The following is a 21015-nucleotide window of genomic DNA, read 5'->3' as shown; positions in this document are numbered from 1 at the left end:
AGCTTGTACAGAAAGATATGTTTAATTTTTGCATGCGCTGAGTGTGGAACTGAAGAGTAACTGTCCTAAGGTGATTCGAAGAATCCTCTTCCGGGCACTTAAATGTGAATTGCAGAGTAGTCACATTGATATACAACATGAATGACAAGTGTCACATGTGGAATACAAATACCATAGGTTTCTCAGCTGTTAAAATCAGTGCTTGATTTCACCTATGGATGACTAAGAACTGAGATTGAGAGTTCCACTTCATACAGCTTGCAGTGACAAGGACACAACATTAGTGTACCTGTCATGTTAGTTTGATATAGCTCAATGTGGCAGAGGCATATGCATGTATGATCTCTGTGCATGATCTTGCCTGCCTTTGTTCCACTCCAAGGAAGAACAATTCAGCAGTATGCATTGTCCAATAAACTGTCAGTTCTGCAGCCATCAGTGTAGCAGTTACGGACTATTACATTTCATGACTTCGAGGAATCGGTTGATGCAAAAGTCTAATTAAGTAACTACTGTTGTGAATTCAGAGCTTTGTACAGTGCTGTTCTATACGCGCACCCGTACTGCTATCACAGGGAAAGTTGTAAAAAATGAAGCATTATGCACATATTGTCTGATATTGACAGACCAAACAGTGAAATAAACTAAGTATGGAATATTGTTAAAATGGAAACAGGGAAGTGAGCCATAGATGATGACATTATTTCTGCTGGAGGATGGGAGCATTGTAAAAGACAGTTCACGTGTAGCATATATTTTTAATAATTACCTTTTACAGTGATCAGAAAACTGGTGCAAGTAGCTCAGAAGAGAAGGCAAAACAGTACACCAAAGATTCACTACAGAGGACGTTAATGAAATAAAAATTAATCTTGCATCCCCATCTCATATTAGAAAAATCGTTGTGACTACAAAAAGTAAAAGTTCAAATGGGTGCATAGTAACTGAAAAGCTGCAGGCATCTAAAATGTAACGTCCTACTTCAGTTAGGGTAATGCGTGATGTAATGCTTCGTTAGGCTGTTTATCTAGACAGGTTGAAATATGCCGTTGTTAGGTCGAATCAGATATTCGTGCAGTAATTTACTGAGTACATAACAACATCTTTAAACGATAAAATATCACCAGATGGGATCTTTTGTGACTTTCGAAGGCATTTGACTTTGTGAATAAAAATATTCTATTATCTAAACTTTTATAAAGTGTTTAGTTCCACATATGTCTGGTGCAATTATTATCCAAGAAATTGAATGCAGAATGTTAACTAAGGCTTTTTGAGTATTACAAAGAGAGCCGCCATGTCCTCTGCGTGGGAGAAAGTGCAACGGGAGTTCCAACGGATTAGATCGTTGTCCCACTAGTGCAGGGCTTCACAGCAAACATGCTCTGTGAGCAGGCAGTGAACTCATGCCTGCAAGCAGCGAGTACTGTACATCCTCCACCATCACGGGGAATAGGACGAGGAAACCGTGTAAGCAAGGAATTCAATCCTGAGGGAAATTTTTGAAGAAATCTAGACTGCCGTTATATTTCCTGTTGCATTACAGATCAGTCACTTCAAAATGCAGAGTAGTGCTATTTTGTTACTGTAAGCTATTTGATTCTCCCATTCTGTTGCACTACAAATCCTGGTTTTTGCCCCTAATATGGCTGATGGTCCATCTGTAGACACACAAACTAATAAATTCTATGACAAACCCACATTTTCTACACTTTCTTAGACATTGATACAAATGACACATCCAGTTGTGTGCTTGTGTTATCTACATTTGCATAGAGTGCTAAAGAGTGGCAACGAACTTTTTACAAAGATTTTGCAAACTGGTTCTGAACATTATCTGCCATAACCTTTGTGGACCCGTGAGTGTCACAATCGTTCTACCCGAAGTGGACATAAATGTTCAGCTGCAACTACCATGTATTCTTTTATTAAATTACAATAGGTGATAGGGCACAAGGACTTTACTAAAAGTAGTGCAGTTTTGTAGCTCATCCAAACGGCACACTCGCATGATATTTCTTTTTTCTATTCTTCCTCTTCAGTAAGCATCCTCGTAAGTCTCAACAACTCGTGTACATACTCAAGTTGTGTGCATTTTTGCATTTTGGTGTTATTTGGTGTAATAAAAAGGCAGTGGCTTTATAAATTTAGCTTCCTGGAAGTATTGAGCATCTTACGACACAGTAAACAGTGTGCAGATCCACCTTTTTGTGTAAAATAATGAGATTCCTTGTACTGTGGATTGAAGTGCAAAGACATTCTGGGTGATATGCAATGCCGACTCACATAGCTGATATTAAGTGGCACCACAGTTAAAACTGCCCCTCACTTACGTCAATTTGCGCTTTGTCCCTATTGTCGTGGCATGATGCACACACATTTCCCTCACTCCCCACTTTGTTGCAACTGGTGCATTTGTGAGCAAGAGAATGAGCAAATGCAGATGCACACACTGAAAATGAACGAGTTGTTAAGCCGTGCACTAGTGTTCATGCCTTGTGTAAATGATCTGCCATGAGCCAAAATTAGTCCTGTTTGCAGATGGTACAAGTACTGTTGTGAAGTGGAGCAAAGAAGCTTCAACAGAGAAATTAGTAAATCATTTTTTTTTTTTTAAAGTTACTGACTGGTTTTGCACAAACGGGCTAGCTTTATACTAAAAGAAATTAAAAAGAGCACACATACACGCACACAGAGGGGGTGGGAAGGAGGGGGGAGGGGAGAGAGAGAGAGAGAGAGATCATTCAGTTGTGGACTGTTAAAAATATCCCACTTCCTAGTAACATAGTGGGCCAACAAGAAATAACAAACAGAATAGAAAGTTCTGTTATTTCTCGAAGATTTAGATTTGACTAGTTTTAGTGTTAGAATAATTGCCAAGTTGGGGGATGTAGATGTCAGTAAGTTAACATATTTTCATTATCTGATGTCTTATGGGACAATATTCTAGGATAACTCCTCACTTAGGCAAAAAGTGGACTATACACTGCATAAATAAAGTAATTAGAATTGTGTTCGGGATTCACCCATGTACATGTAGGAGGCACCTCTTTAAGCAACTGGGAATATCAACTGCATCCTCACAGTACTTTTATTCACTTATGAAATATGGTTTCAACACTCCATCTGATTTTGAGAGCAGCCAGATATATTTACAAGTTCAACACTATAGGGGGAAAAGAACTGCATTACCCTTTAATGAATCTTTAACTTTTGATCAGAAAATGGTAAAATATCCATATAAAACTCTTTGTTTGCCCATTGTTATAAAATGTCTGACAGATAGAAGTGTTTTCAAATGTAGATTAAAGATGCCTCTCCGTAACACAACTTCTAAGCTGTAAATGAATTTTTAATGGAAATAGTCATTTTCGTATAAAAAAAAAAAAAAAAAAAAAAAAAAAAAGTAATTGTGCAGCAGCTTGTAGACATATAAATACCGTATTTTCTCGAATCTAAGCCGCATTTTTCCGATTTTTGTAAGCCAAAAATCCGCCTGCGGCTTAGAATTGAGTGCAAAGTAAGCGGGAGTTTGAAAAATGTTGGTAGGTGCCGTCACAACTAATTTCTGCCGTCGAATATATGTAGCGCTACACAGGCATGCTTTTCAGGCACAGAGATAAATACTGGCGCCAAAACCTCTGCTTCAGTAAATAAATTAAAAAAAAGGTGGAAGACGAGCTTTTTTTCTCCGCCCCGAATTTCGACCACTGCATTTTCATACATTATCCAATGAAGTAAATACAAATTCCGTATTGTTCATCTTCGAATGTAGCAGCCTTTCAATGTAGCTACTACAAAAATCCGACTGGCACCCCCCCCCCCCCCCCCCCTTTTCCGCATGTGCACACAATGCAATTGCGGTACGTGCAACTGCTGCGGTTAATAACAAGTTGTTGTCAGCCATCTTGAACTTTGACGAAAAATTTGATGACAGTGTAATACCACGTAATACCCCTTCTAGCGCTACGTCAAAGATCTTTGTCAAATATATTTGACGGAATATTTGATCACATCTTTGATCAAATCTTTGACAAAGAAATTTGATAGTGTAATACCGGCCTAATGAAATGGTTTCTCCCTCTGTTTTTAATTGTAGATGGCGGTAGGCCGCACAAAAGCAAGCCATGCCGCGAACGGCGACAGGCCGTAAACACTCATTATCAGAATGCGACAAACAATGCATGACACAGTACAATAATGCATTTTCAGCTTAGAGTGACGTAAACACCTATAACAAAGAGAACGGCACTTATCAGATCAAAGAAAAATAAGCAATCAATTCAAGCCAGACGAAGCACGTGAAAAAGGGTACCCTTATAAATACGGACGGAGCGCCTGATGCATAGCAATGGCTACCTGGTAAAGCGTAACTACTAAGCTTACGACTTGAACCAAACTACTGTAGCTGTATCGTCATACATTTGACCTAAATTGTATCTCATATTACAATGGAACAACTGTGTTTCGATTTGGAGGTGCGGCCTAAAACTTAAAACTTTTCTCTCTCCTTGAATTTCGAGTCTCAAATTTCAGGTGCGGCTTAGATACGGGGAAATTTTTTTCTTTGATTTCGAGTTTCATTTTTCAGGTGCGGCTTAGATTCGAGTAAATACGGTATTTTTTAATCTAATTTTATGTAATTCTTTGTGTATTTGTGTTTCATTTTTGTTCTGTCAAAAGTTTTACAACATTCACCATCATAACGCTTGTCATGAATATGATCTGTTGAAGAAAAAACTAACTAACATACTACGTTTAGACATATTTTGAAAGATACATGTCTCTTCATAGAGGTACAAATACTTCTCATTTCGAATCAAATAATCAGCAGTGCAGGAACTTTTTGTAATACTTATCATGGAAAGCTTTGCTAATAGGCTTCACTGCTACCTGCTTAAACAAGAAATGAAAAAAAAAAAAATACAAAATGGCAGTGGTTTACATACCAAGAATTCTACTTGTGTCTTCGGCAAATAATTGATGGTCCAGATATGTATTATCAGTGCATGGTTGAGTGATGTTTGTAAAAATGAGTGCAGTTTGAAGTACTCTTTCATAATTAGAGTTAATACACCATCCAGCACGTTAATGTGAGCACAGTGAAGAGTATATGTCAGGGGGCGTGGGAAACAGTGCAGTCATTGTTGTTATGCAGAGATGAAGCAACTTATCTTACATCCAAAAGGTTATGATCATTGGCTTTCTAACCAAGGACAGAAGCATTTCTGAAACAGCTAAGGCTGTAAACTGTTCACATGTTTCAGTGATATAACGTGCATGTGCCATTTAGGCACTACCCGAAACTGGTATTGAGGCAACTGTGGTGCACCACAGGCCACAGATGAAAGGGGTGGACGACAGCTGTGGAGATGTGGACGGGCAAATAGACGTGTAACTGTTGAGTGACTGACTGCCCAGATGAACCGAGGGACTGCACGTGTGTGTCCTCAACGATCATTCGGCAAACAATGCGGCAGGTGGGCCCCTGCAGTATTCGTCTGCTTTATGTGCCTGTACTGACAGCTGTTCATTGGTGACGAAGGCTGGAAATTTTCATTGGGTAATAACAGATTGTCGTTTCAGACGCGTAATCTTTTACATTCTATTAAAGAGGTGGCTGTTGGTACGTATAGCCCTGCAAGAATCGTCGGAAGGGTCCCCTCTGGAGGAGGGATTGTTACGGTCTGTGGAATGCTTTTGTGGCTTTCCCCGGGTGATCTCGTCATTCTGGACTGGATCGGCACTAGTCTGTATAGATGTTTGTGGAACATATCTACCACTAAATGCAGTTCCTTTCCCTCAGCACGACGGCGACTACCTGCAGGACGATGCAAACCATCACGCAGCTTTTAACATTTTAATGTTCGTATAATAAGTTGCCATCTCTTTAATCTAAGAATAGATTATCAGTGCAGCTAGCCGCTATCTCTGTGTAATGTCTTGTCTGTATAGACGTGTATCTGTTGTCTTTAAGATCCCTTCACCTTCACACATAAGTCTATATAGTAAAGTAATGCCCTCCCAGTTCTTAGCTGATCCATGATAAGACAGGCGAAAAATTAGACTAATGGAGGATTATTACTATTATTTTCATTCACTCTCTCTCTTTCTCTCCGTTATCTATGTATAGTTTTTAATATAAGATTTCATTACGTGATATAGTGATGAAAAGAATCAGCCAAATAGAATCTTGGTAATCAGTGGCTGGCTTGCTGTAAGTGATCTTTACATTTATTATTTCTGTTAAACACTGCAGTCAGTCGGGAGAATGAATCGTTTGGACAATTTGTTCCTTTTACGAAAGATTGGAAATTCCAGATGTGTACGAAGCCTTTTTGGACGATTTAACACAGACTCAGTGATTGCAGGCTCTCTTCGACACAGCTGAAACTTCCCCACTAATTACAGGGCCAACGCGATCAACAAATGATTCAGAAAAAACTCATTTGTTCATTCACTCCACAACAAAAAAGTCACAAACCTTATTTATAGAGGAAATCGTGTATCAAATCCATCTCCATTACATGTCCAGATCTCCGGTGATTCCACACCTTAATTATTTTCCTCTTACAATCTCTTTCTCTTCGAAACAAACCGCTAGCGGCACAAATGTTAATTGGCTCGCTTTAGCGAGAAGAAAATCAGAATATGTATCTCTCGGAAACACTTCAATCCCTCAACAGATACTCCAGAAGCTGTCCTACTTACCCCTCTAACAACCATGGAGAATGCATATATGCATCCCTGTTATTTCAAAGAATAAATGCACTAGAAAATAGTGTGGCGTTTATGAGATGTCGCCGCATATATTACGAGAAAATCAGATCAGATAACTTTTCCAAAGTGAATGAATGTGGATGGTTTGATTGAAAATGATTAATTGGTGTGTGGTAGAGGGTATTTGCTGTGGGGACATTACAAGCTCACAGTGTACATGTGTGAACCGAAGAGCAACAGAATGAGTTTCTGTACTCCACTGACCACCAAAGTCCCTGGATTTACAGCCGATTGAGAATCTGTGGGACCACCTGGATCGGGCTGTTCACAGTACGGATCTTTGACTGAGAAACTCGGTGCTGCTAGCCACGCCGCTGGAGTCGGCACGGTCCTACGTCCCTGTCACTACTTTCCACAACCCCATCGACTCTCGGCTGCACGTTTCACAGCGATTGGTGCTGCAGATAGTGATTATTTATGCTTTTGACAGATAGTCACATCAATATGACTGGACTGTGTGTTTTTGCTTAGAATAAATATTTGTGGTTGCGAAGATGCATATAACAGAAATTTCTGCGGATATTTAAGTAGTGGTGCCTAAGAACTAGGAATTTTAGTGGCTAAGTGATGTGAGTATAATGAACAGAATGTGTTTGGCAGCAAAAGAGAATGAAGATGGTGTGACGGAAGAACATGTCATCACACACACCGACTCACTGAAATCGTTCAATCTGTTACCAGAGTGTGCAGGACTAAATTAGTGACTGCAGAAATGTTTCAACTTTACTGAAATTCAGAACGTTGTTGGGGAAAAAAGCAAATGAAGAACAGAGGTGGTAGATGTGTTGAATTATTTACCACAAGTTTTTTTAAGTGTCATTTTCTACATAAGTTGTCTGTAAATGCCTAACAGGGTGGGGGTTGTTCTGGAAAACGTCTAACTCTCAGGTAATTATGTTTTACCCGGTAAAATCAGGGAAATCTCAGAGAATTTCAGTAATTCTGTAGAATCTTCTGGAATTCTGTGTTTTTAACCTAACATTGGAGCTTAATTTTATTGAGCTTTATCAGTCACGAATTTAAAAATACTTAATTTCATAGTGTTAATCATTTCAATATTAGTCACTATAGATTATCAATGTTTATAAAAACTGCTGCTAAAGTATAGCAGAGAGTAAAGAAAAGTCATTACTGTTAGCTGCTCAAACCCCTCCCCACCTGTTACCGTTAACTTCTCAGGAGCCTTTTTTGACATATTCTTCCCCCCCTTACAAGGAATTGTCAGAGAATATTTTTCCCAAGTTTGAATAGCTACCCTGTCTAGACCAGGGCCTGTGGCGTGCATAGTTGCGTGTTCTGTGTAGCAGTGTTGTCAGCACTCGCTATTAGGCATGGTGGGAAGCAAAGGGTGTGTTTCAACTGCCGGTTCTGCACAGCCAGTGAGAGAGCAGTGTTTTGCAGCAGTAGACAAAGGAATATTGCAACAACGTCCACTGTCGTAACACAGACAGAAGAACTGTACAAACATTTTGAACACAGGTTAATAATTTAATTCATCCTGAGCTGTTCGGTCTCAACCCAGCCACAGCCATAAAATTCATGACACATTCAGGATGAAGCATATATTTGAGACAGCTGAATTAATACGCACTAAAGTAACTGCAACCTCATAATTCATGACATAATTGGAAAAAAGCAGTCAAATCTATGTGATGACAGAGATCATAAATTTAATTTCTTCAAGTGAAACACGCACATTCTAGTCTAATCTAGATCTCGTGTTAAGGTCAGTGTATCACCATCACCAGGATTTTTATAGTCTTCACATTTGTTGGTTTCACCAACTCACAACCAGTTTGTTCCATTCCAACCTAACCACACCCTCATAATTTGTGCCATATTTGTAAAAAAATAGCTAAATATTTGTGACAACAGCAAAGAGGAGAATGGTTTCAATTTTGGTGCTAGAAATTCATTGCCTGTTTTCTGGGCTCTCATCGATTACTGAAGGTATCGTCCCTGTGACTATGCAAAACTGACGCGTTGCAAATCTGTGGACAGTAAAGAAACACTTATGTAACTGCCTCTGACCTTCTCTTATGTGGACTTTGATGTAAGATGTCAGTTTCTAGTGACAATGTGTAAATAATACAGTAGGCTTTGAAATATATCATGTTTTGTAGGTATAGTAAATAGTAGCTTTCGATAATAACCCTCCTTGAGTTGTTATTAATCCTGATAGTTAGTAGCTTGCTGTAATTTTTTGAAGTAGGACAGCAAGTTTAGAGAACCGATACTGGTGCACTGTGAAGTTCTATACAGATATTGCTGTATGTCTTGAACAAAGACTTATAAACTTGGAAATGTTGCCTTCATAAATTGCATTACAAGGAATTTATGAAGTTGCTAATCTCACAATAGGTTATTAATTAACTTTGTTGATGAAACTCCCTGGCAGATTCCAACTTGTTTGGATAGCTCAGTTGGTAAAGAACATCCCTGCAAAGGCAGAGGATACAGTTTTGATTCCTGACCCAGCACACAGTTTTAATTTACTTTTTATTTTACACTTCTACTTCCATAGGACCAAATTGAGGAGCAAATCTCAGAGGTCATGGAACATGTCAGTACATGAAATTACAAAATTAAAGTAATGACAGATAAAAGATAATGTTTATGGTTACAAAAAAGACAAGCTATATGTTTAAGTAAATGCAATCGACAATATAATATAGGAATCAGCTTAATTTTTCAAGGAACTCTTTGACAGAATAGAAGGGGTGACCCATGAGCAAACTCTTTAGTTTCAGTTTGAAAGCATGTGGATTACTGCTAAGGTTTTTGAATTCTTGTGGTAGCTTATTGTAAATGGATGCAGCAGTATACTGCGCACCTTTCTGCACAAGAATTGAGGAAGTGCGATTCAAATGCGTATTGGATTTCTGCCTTGTATTAAATGAGTGAAAGCTGCTAATTATTGGGAATAAGCTGATACTGTTAATAGGAAACAAAAGTAAAGAATATATATATATATATATTGAGAGGCCAATGTCAGAATAACCAGACTAGTGAACAGGGATTGACAAGAGATTTGTGAACATACACCACTAACTGCCAAAACAGCCTGTTTCTGAGCTAAAAATGGGAAGTGTTACCCCAAAATTGGTAACATATGAGATAAGCAAATAAAGATGAACAAAGTAGACTAATTTTCGTATTGAATGATCACTTCCTTCAGATACAGTTCCAATAGTAAAAATGGCAGCATTAAGTCTTTGAACAAGATCCTGAACGTGGGCTTTCCTCGATAGTTTACTGTCTATCTGAACACCTAGAAATTTGAAATGTTCAGTGTCACCAATCATGTACCCATTCTGTGAAATTAAAGGAGAGATTTTGTTGAATTGTGTGTTAGAAACTGTAAAAACTGAGTCTTCTGTGATTTGGCATTAGTATATTTTCTACAAGCCGTAAACTTCCGCCATGAAGTGCACTATTTGTAACCTGGCCAGTGTTGCACACAACATCCTTCACTACGAAGCTAGTGTCTTCAGCAAACAGATATATTTTAGATTCTCCTGTAATACTAGAGGGCATAGCATTTATATAAATAAGGAAAGGAGTGACCCCCACATTGATCCCTGGGGCGCCCCCCCCCCCCCCTACACACACACACACACACACACACACACACACACACACACACACACACACACACACTCCGCCCCATTTTACCATGTCCCACTCAGATCCCACATCACAGCCATTCTCAACACTGTGAATAATGACCTCCTGCTGTCTGTTGTTAAAGTAAGAGGTGAACCAATTATGAGCTCCTCCCCGCATTCTTTAATGGTCCAACATCTGGAGCAGTATTTTGTGACCAACACAATCAAATGCCTTCGTTGAATCAAAAAACATGCCTAGTGTTTGAAAACTTTTGTCTAATCCACCCAGTACCTCATAGTGAAAAGAGAAGAATTCTAAATCCAAACTGTACATTTGATTGCAAATTATGTGATATAAAATGATTAATTATCCTTATATACACAGCCTTTTCAATAACTTTAGCAAACACTGATGGCATAGAAACAGGTCTAAAATTGTTACGTTATCCCTTTGTCCCCTTTTATAAAGTGGCATTACTACTGAGTACTTTAATTGTTCATGAAACAGACCATTCTTAAAGGAAAAATTACAAATATGTCCAAGTGTATGACCAACATGTGCAGTACTTTAATATCTTTCTAGGCACTCCATCATATCCATGAGAGTCCTTAGTCTTCAGGGATTTAATTATTGATTCAGTATCACAGACAGGTATTTCAGATGTCAGTCTTGGAAACGTATTTTCCAAGAGAGTTACATGATTCCCTGCAGAATGTTTTTATTTAATTCACCAGCAGTGCTCAAAAAACGATTATTGAATACTGTACATATTCTGACTTATCAGTAATGGAAATAGATTTATTGCTAACTGACTTTATATTGTTGACCTTGTGCTATTGACCAGACACTTCCTTCACAACTGACCATGTGGTTTTAATTTTATCCTGTGAATTTTAGCCATTCTATTTGCATACCACTTAATCTTTTGCCTTCCTAATAACATTTTTGAGCACCTTACAGTACTTGTAATGGGCTAATGTAGCTTTTTATGACTTCTTCTAACATTTTGATAGAATCCCCACTTTGTTCTACATGATATCCCCATCCTGCTAGTTAGCCACACACACTGCCTTTTTGCTACTATTACGCTGTTTAGAACATTCAAATTGAAAGCAACTTTCAAAGGGCATGTTAAGTTTGTTAAAGAATGCATTATATTTGTCATCTATGCTAGCCATTCTTGTTTCTTAACGGGGTTTAAAAAACTCTCTGTTGCTGTTGGATTACCTTTCCTGCATAGTTGGTAATTATATGAGACATTTGTTTGGTCTTGTAGTGTTAAAATTTGTGCTTCATGGTCGGAAAGACCATTCACCCATTTACTAAAAGAATGTCCATCTAGTAATGAGGAATGAATAAAAATATTGTCTGTGGCTGTGCTACTGTTCCCTTGCAGCTTGGATGGAGAAAACAGTCTGCATCACATCATATGAGTTGGGAGATCTACCAACATCCTTTTCCTTGGGCAGTCACATACAAGATTAATGTTGAAGTTACCGCATATAACTAATTTTTGGTACTTCCTATAAAGTGAACCAAGAATCCTCTGTAGCTGGAGTAGAAATGCTCTGAAGTCATAGTTAGGGGTTAGGGGACATATAAACAACAACAATTAGAAGTTTAGTTTCACTAAATTCAACTGATCCTGCACAACATTCAAATACCTGTTCAGTGCAGTGCCATGATAAGTCCATGGACTCAAATGGAATACTGCTTTTTACATATATGCCCCCCACCCCCTCCACAAAGAACTCCTTGAAAAACAGCCATCTAATCTCTATTGTGGTAAAGGAAGCCTCTGAATTGTCGAACTATTGAAGTGGTGCTCTGATATAGCAAAAATGTCAGATTCAACATCTATAAGCAGTTCACTGACTTTATTTCTAATACTTTTTATTTTTTAATGAAATATCTTAATTCCTTCTCTACTTGGATACCTGACCTCCTCCTGAAGATGATTCCTTTGTTAGAGGAACTTCCTTTAAGCAGGTATACCGATCGGCTGACTACTGTCTAACAAAGGTGCAGCTCTAATACCAACTACTACAGGAATTTTTCCTCAAGTGATCCCACCACCACTCACCACACTGTCACCTATAAGGTTTGCGACGTTCCCTTTCCATACCTATTGAGGTGCAGGCCACTCCTAGTGAAATCCAATCTCTTGATATTCTCAACAGACATCACTGCAATGTGATCCGTGCCCTCTGCCATCAGTGTCTTCTCCAGCCCCATGTTAACACGTGTAACAGCAACATCAAGGTGAGGCCAATCATGACCCTGAAACAGTTGCGCAAAGTGCACGTTAGTGCCACGAGTAGATATCTTTACCAGGTCACCACGTACATCATGTTCCTTGTCCCTATCAAGGCTATACCCTCCTCCACCCACAATCACTACCTTATCCTCTTTTGTAAAATTCCTACATAACTCCCCTGTACTGTCAGTCACGTGAGCCAACTGTGCACTATGCTTCAAAATGCTGGTGACCTGGTACTCACTCCCCATTTCCCAACACTTCCTGCAACTGCTGGCCCACACCTCTACCGTGTGATTTACCTAGCAGCAGAACCTCCTTCTTTCTGTTAGAATTTATGACTGACTTAGGTGTCCTACTGCTGCATGTTTCCCACGCTTACATCTACAAGAGGCTCCTCTCCACTCAGCTCTGACAGTTGGTCAAATCTATTGCATATCCACAACATACAGCTATCTGAATAGCACCTCCTCCTAGGTGCCTTCTTACCAAAAGCCAGTTACACTTTCCCCAGCACCCTTCACCTTCCTCAACCCATCTAGTTCCTCCTTTGTGTCTTGTAACTGCACTTGAAGGGCACAGATCTTATGCTCCTGCTCCTCTATCAACTTATTTATACTTCAGATTCTGTATTCCCAGGAGAGTATTTCGCATGAATGAATGCCCACTGGCTTCTCCACTGCATTCCTCCCACCCGACCCCTTCAAGAAAATACCTTGAACAAATCCCACACCATAACCCACTACTCACAAATCTATGACAAAGCCCACACTTCTCACTCGCGTTAAAATCTTAACAGTTACTGAAAAAGTACCTAAGTTCAGTTACAACAGTTGAACTAGTTAAAGAACTAACAATAGTGGTCTCAAAATTCTCTCTCTTCTAAGAAAGCAATAACTTCCATCAGTACTACTAAATCACAACTAATACCACTAAAACTTCACACAATTTTGTCAGGAAGTTTTCATATCACACTCCATTGCAGAACCAAAATTCATTCTGGGACCATTGTTGAGATTTGATAATACACAATGATTTTACAGCTACGTGAAGAGTTGTACCGAATGAAGTCATTGAAATTAGTTTCTGCGTGTTCTAGGCATCAATCAAGTAACTGTGCTGAACTTCCTCATAGAAATATACACAGAAAATTATTTCAGTTACTGTAATGTGGGTTGCTACTTATTGAGGTATGCGATACTTTCATTGTGAGACTGGGGAATCTGAATTTATTGAGCTGTTTGACATTTTATATGAAAAATCCACATACCCATGTATTGAGGTATTTACAATATTTGAAGTTTTAAGTGAGACATCTGTATAACTGTGTCTTTTACCTTTTTAATGCTGTAACACTCCTCAGTTTCTTTTTACCCCTTTCTAATTTCAGATACCTGCCTGCTTAGCTGTGAATGGAAGTTCCATCAATGGCGAAGAAGAAGAAGCCAAACTGTTAGAGGTGGTGGAAAAGGTATTTTTCTGAAATCTGACTCTTAGTGTAAACTAAGTTACTCCAGTTGCTATGGAGAGTGTGTTTCATATTATGAAGACTATCCACAAAGCTACCTCTGTTTGACTGTAAATAACATACTGTAATAGTTATACCAAACTTTTTAGAAGAATCTCAAATTTACCAGCTCCCTTAATGAGTTGAAAAACAGTCTAGTCACAATGTGACAGCATCTTCAAATTCATCAAAGTACGGGGTGGGGGGGGGGGGGGGGTGCAAACCACTTCTTCATATCACTTGAAGCCAAGTATGGGTTCAGGGCTGATGTTCAAATACGTCCCGTTTCTGCTGATTCAAAAGTTTTTGTGTTCGGCGCCCCAACACCATTATCTGCTATTTTACATCTGTGTTAGCATAGAAAACTTACCTTTCATCATTGGTGACAATGTCATTCAGTAAATTAATGTTGCATCTGAATGAACACCAGTTATGCACAGAGATTTATGATTCTGGCAAAGGACTTCAGGTACCCAATAAAAACAGAACTTGGAGATTCCCTAATTGTTTGGTAGCCATTTTGCGCAAAACACTCAGAATTCTGGATAACAATTGAGATGTTGTGTAACACTGGTTTTAAATGGATTTATTTGTTATTTGACAACTACAAGATAACACAACTTTCTGTCATTGTCAAAATTTGTCCTCCACCTGTCGTGTACATGAAACCATTGGTATACAGCACATTCACTTGTCACATTTGATCTGTATACAAAGGATTTTGACTTTCTCTGGAAAATGTGGGAAATTAGTCATTTATTACAAATCATTTTGAAATTCTGCTTCGGAAACAGTTAGTTGGGTAAGGAACAGTGAAGAAGGGAATCGAGATGTTGTAATGTTGTTTTATCACAGCTAATTCCAGCATGCTACCCAGATGTCAGGAATCTTAGTTTTTGTTCATTATTTATTGTATGATTGCTCCAATGTTAGGTTAAAAACACAGAATTCCACAAGATTCTACAGAATTACTGAAATTCTCTGAGATTTCCAGGTAAAATGTATTTACCTGAGAATTATAGATTTCCCAGAACAACCTCAACCCTACCAACAACTTCTTTAGAAAATTACACTAAAAAAAACAGTATTTTGTATCACTTGTGGTAAATAAATCAACAATTCTATTGCTCTGTTTTTCATTTGCTATTTTCCCAACAACTGTTCTGAATTTCAGTAAAGTAAAAACATTTCTCTAGTCACTAATTTAGTCCTGCACACTCCGGTAACAGATTGAAGCATTTCAGTGCCCCAGTGTGTGAGATGACGGGTTCTTCCATCACATAATCTTCACTCTCTTCTGCTGCCAAACACATTCTGTTCATTATACCCACATCACGTAGCTGCTCAAATTCCTATTTCTTCAGCACCACTATTTAAATATCCGCAGAGTTTTCTGTCATATGCATCTCCACAACCAGAAATTTTTATTTTATGTACGAGGGTTGGCTGAAAAGTAATGCCTACACTCTCTTAATTCTTCAAGGGTTGGCAGCATTGGTATGCGGTAGATACTGGTTTGTTCCGTAGGCTCTTCTCTACAGCTCCAGTTGGCAGGAAGCCTTAGCATTGAACGGTTGTGTTGTTACAGTGTTAAGTATGGAACCCTGCACAGATGGTCGATTAGTGCGATTTAAGCAACGAGCAGTCATGGAATTCTTGACAGCAGAAGGTGTCACCCCAAAGAAGATTCATCAGAGAATGAAAGCAGTTTATGGTGATTGTGTGGATGTGAGTACTGTGCACAGTTGGATGAGTAAGTTTAAAGATGTTGAGGCGGGAACATCTGACTAGCATGACAAACAAAGAGTTGGATGCCCTGTGACAGCAAACACAGAGTTTCACAAGCAAAATGTTGACGGATTGATTCAGGTCAATCATCATATCACTCAGAGAGAAACTGCAAGCACAATCGGCATTTCACAAGAACGTGTGGGTCACATTATAGCTTGCTTGGCTATCGGAAGATTTGTGCACGATGGGTACAGCAGATGCTGACTCGTCAAATGAAAGTGCACAGACTCGAAATTTGCCAGGAACTCCTCTCGTGTTACGAGAATGAAGGTGACGCTTTTCTCCATTCAACTGTGACAGGAGACAAAACATGGGAACACAATTACAACCAGGACACAAAACATCAGTATATGGAATATCGACACAAAGACTCGCCCCAGAAAAAGAAAATCAAGATGCAGCCCTCAGCTGGAAAAACCATGACCACACATTCTAGTGAAATCCGAAAGTGCTTGCAATTTCTCTCTGAGTGATACAATGATTGTCTTGAATCAATCTGTCAACATTTTGCTAGTGAAACTCGGTGGTTGCTGTCACAGGACGTCCAACTCTGTTTGTCATGCAGGTCAGATGTTCCCGTTTCAACATCTTTAAATTTACTCACCCAACTATGAACAGTACTCACATCCACACACTCACCCATAAACTGCTTTCATTCTCTGCTGAATCTCCTTTGTGGTGACACCTTCTGCTGTCAAGAATTCCACGACTGCACGTTGCTTAAATCGCACTGATCGACCGTCTGTGCAGGGTTCCATATTTAACACTGTAACAACACAACCATTCAATGCTAAGGCTTCCCACCAACTGGAGCTGTAGAGAAGAGGCTACAGAACAAGCCAGTTGGCGCATACCAATGCTGCCAACTGTTGAGGAGTTACGAAGGTGGAGGCATTACTTTTCAGTCAACCCTCGTAAAAATACACAGTCCAGTCACACTGATGTGACAACTCAGGCGAGTCGGCATTGTGTATCACCAAGAATGTCTTTGCACTTCAATCGACAGTACGAGGAATCTCATTATTTTACACCGAAAGATGGATCTGCACACTGTTTACTGTATCATAAGATGCTGAACACTTACAGGAAGTTCAGTTTACAAAGCCACGGTTTTTTTTTTTTTTTTTTATTAAGTCAAATAACACCGAAATGGAAAAGGCATCATTGTCGGTAATGGTAAAGTTAAGAACACCACTACAGAACACTGAAGGACCATGCAGGCAGACTTGTGCACCTACAGAGTTCTTGGTTTCAATGGTAATATTGTCTATTGCTTTATACACTGTTGGGCGGGTACGTCTTCTCCTCCTGTAAAATTGTGGCATCGTCTGTGTGAGCAGTCCAATGATGTTGCTCAAGCAGCTGCACGAAGACTGAGAACTTCTTACAAAAATCATTACATATATAGACCAAACTGTTGCATCTTTGAGCGCCCCGGTTCACGATGTACGTTTAGCGGTTCTCAAGTGACACAGCCAATCAGAAATATTGTAAGTTCACTGTCTGGGTGTTATCCCATACATGTGCTGTAGGAATGGGAAAGGATGCAACAGGGGCAAAAGCTCCTCAAAGACGCTCGATGGAGTCAAGTAATATATTTTTTGGCAAGTCTCAGGATAACATAGACGATCCAGGGACTTGCACTCTTGGATCTTCTTTTCTCTCTAGTAAGCTGGGCAGTCTGGTGACCGAGGAGAGGGGCGGTCATGACAACTGACACACACAGGTGGCAGAACACAGGGGCTTCCTTCATGGAGGGGTATTCACAGTTACCACAAAGAGGGTCCACCATCCAGCAGGAAGACATATGCCCAAAACGCAAGCACCGAAAACACCTCGTGGGTGGTGGGACGTACAGCTTCTCATAACCTTTATCTTCGCTGGGAGGGTATCTTCCTTGAGAGCCAGAATGATGGCACCAGCATCAATGTGCTTGTCTTTACGACTCTTCTGCACACATTGAACAAAACTGACACCATGTAGCTCCAGATTGCCCTGCATTCTTCATCAGTTTGCAGGATGAGGTCCCTATGAAAAATCACTCCCTGGACCACATTCAGAGACTGGTGAGAGGTAATAGACTAAGACATTGCCAAGACAATCGCAAGCATGAAGAGCTGCAGGGTGGAAGAAGAAGCTTTGATCAAGATGGAGCCCGACCGAATCTTGTGGAGTGACTCTACTTCACCAAACCTTGTCCTCTATATTCTCAACAAAAAAAAAAAAAAATGGCTTTCTGGCGATGAATGTGTCCCTCTCCATCCTAGTACAGACGATGTATCAGGGAAAGCAGCTATTGCCAGGAGTTCCTATGCCCCAGGCACACAAACAACGACTTCTTGGCATAAATGGGAAGGGGACAGCTCAGGTATCAGTAGTGCGATCCCTGCATTGTTAGGTGAGCTCAGCCAGATGGGTACATACCTGCCCCACCACACACAGTGGCTACACGAGCTGGTGACCCAGTAGGGTGGAGGGGGGGCTACGGCAGCGAAGGAAGAGAGGAAGGAAGGAGGAAGAGGAATCCACAATGTAGATGTTTGGGAGGGAGTTCTTCCCCAAAGGGTTTACACAAAACACAGAAAATGTAGAAATGGAGGTCAAACCCCAATCGGTGATCTAAATGGCAAAAAGGATGAAAGGGAACAGGCTGGATGAAACCAATCTGGAGGCAATACAGGGAACCAAGAGGATAGCCAGGTCGACATAAATCAGAACACGGAAAGAGGGGAAGGATGGGGAAGCAGGAAAGAAATGAGGGTAGGGAGGCAAGGGCACGGTGAAGGAAATACAGCCAGGGAAGGAAGAATGGACTGTAATAGCTCAGAGCCCTGTGTGCATCAAACACAAACTCATAAAAGAACCGTGAGCTCCGCTCCCAGGGGGAACTTTATTAACACACTTTCTCCAGACAGTTTACATCTATCTTTAAGAATATTTCAGTTCACCATGTTCAGTATCTCTGTGACATTCTCCCACATATTAAACAAACCTATGACCACTTGTGCTGCCATTCTCTGCATACGTTCAATATTCTCTGTTAGTCCTATTACGTTCAGGTGCCGTACACTTGTGCAAGTTTCAGGAACCGGTCATATGACTGATTTGTAAGCAATCTCCTTCGTACACTGATTGCACTTCACCAGTATTCTACCAATAAATTGATGGCTACCACCTGCTGCTACAGTATAGCGGAGAGTAAAGAAAAGTCATTACGTTAGCTGCTCAAACCCCTCCCCACCTGTTACCCCCCCCCCCCCCCCCCCTTACATGGAATTGTCAGAGAATATTTTTTTCCAAGTTTGAATAGCTACCCTGTCTAGACTAGGGCCTGTGGCGTGCATAGTTGCGTGTTCTGTGTAGCAGTGTTGTCAGCACTCACTATTAGGCATGGTGGGAAGCAAAGGGCGTGTTTCAACTGCCGGTTCTGCACAGCCAGTGAGAGAGCAGTGTTTTGCAGCAGTAGACAAAGGAATATTGCAACAACGTCCACAGTCGTAACACAGTCAGAATAAATGGACAAATATTTTGAACACAGATTAGTCATCCTGTACTGTTCGGTCTCAAACCGACCACAGCCATAAAATTCATGACACATTCAGGATGAAGCAAATATTTATGACAGCTGAATTAATAAAGCTGTGGTGTTAGGCACTAACGTAACTGCAACCTTATAATTCATGACATATTTGTAAAAAATGTGATGACAGAGATCATAAATTTTTTTCAAGTGAGACACGCATTCTAGTCTAACCTAGATCTTGTGTTAAGGTCAGTGTATCACCACGACCAGGTTTCTTATAGTCTTAACATTTGTTGCATTCCAATCTAACCACACCCTCATCATTTGTGCCATATTTGTAAAAAATAGCTAAATATTTGTGGCAACAGCAAAGAGGAGAAACAAAGCCTTATCAACCTGGAAATGTTGCCTTCATAAATTGCATTACAAGGAATTCACGAGTTTGCTACTCTCACAACAGGTCATTAATTAACTTTGTTGATGAAACTCCCTGGCAGATTCCAACTTGTGTGGATAGTTCAGTTGGGAAAGCACCTTCCTGCATAAAGCAAAGGATGCAGTTTTAATTCCAGACCCAGCACACAGTTTTAATTTACTTATTATTTTTATTTTATACCTCTACTTCCGTAGGAGCAAATTGAGGAGCAAATCTCCAAGGTAATGGAGCATGTCAGTACATGAAATTACAAAATTAAAGTAATAACAGATAAAAGAAAATGTTTATGAATACAAAAAATGACAAGCCATATGTTTAAGTAAATGCAGTCAACAATATAACATAGAAATCAGCTTAATTTTTCAAGGAGCTCTTTGACAGAATAGGAGGAGTTACCCATGAGGAGACTCTTCAGTTTCAATTGGAAAACATGTGGATTACTGCTAAGGTTGTTGAATTCTTGTGGTAACTTACTGAAAATGGATGCAGCAGTATACTGCACACCTTTCTGCTCATGAATCGAGAAAGAGTGATCCAGATGCAAATTTGATTTCTGCCTAGTACAAACACTAGTGGACAGGGGTTGAGAAGAGATTCATAAACTTACACCACTTACTGCCTGAACTGATGGTTTCTGAGCCAAAAATTGTTGAATTGTGTGTTAGAAACTGTAAAAACTGAGTCTTCTGTGATTTGGCATTAGTATATTTTCTACAAGCCATAAACTTCCATCATGAAGTGCACTATTTGAAACCGGGCCAGTGTTGCACACAACATCCTTCACTACGAAGCTAGTATAAATAAGGGAAGGAGTGACCCCCACAGTGATCCTTGGGGCGCCGCCCCCCCCCCCCCCCCCCTCCCAATTTACCGAGTCCCACCACTCAGACCTCACTGCACAGCCATTCTCAACGCTGTGAATAATGACCTTTTGCTGTCTGTTGTTAAAGTATGAGATGAACCAATTGGGAGCTACTTCCCATATTCTTTAATGGTCCAACTTCTGGAGCAGAATTTTGTGATCATCACAATCTAATTCCTTAGTTAGATCAAAAAATATGCCTATCATTTGAAACCTTTTGTTTAATTCATCCAGTACCTCACAGAGAAAA

The 21015-nt window shown here is 39.8% G+C and overlaps 1 protein-coding gene across 1 annotated transcript in view; it reads left to right on the top strand.

Annotated features, from left to right (window-relative positions):
- LOC124553995 overlaps nucleotides 1-21015 on the top strand; it is a 55648-nt gene that overhangs the window by 16459 nt on the left and 18174 nt on the right. The window contains exon 2 of the mRNA XM_047128017.1: nucleotides 14037-14117. Coding sequence (XP_046983973.1) covers nucleotides 14037-14117 — 81 coding nt within the window. The remainder of the gene's footprint in view (nucleotides 1-14036; nucleotides 14118-21015) is intronic.

Source organism: Schistocerca americana, chromosome 11 (assembly GCF_021461395.2).
Source record: "Schistocerca americana isolate TAMUIC-IGC-003095 chromosome 11, iqSchAmer2.1, whole genome shotgun sequence".
Classification (NCBI taxonomy): Eukaryota; Metazoa; Arthropoda; class Insecta; order Orthoptera; family Acrididae; genus Schistocerca; species Schistocerca americana.
The sequence above is the reverse complement of the archived record's forward strand: the minus strand, read 5'-3'. Positions and strand labels throughout refer to the sequence as shown.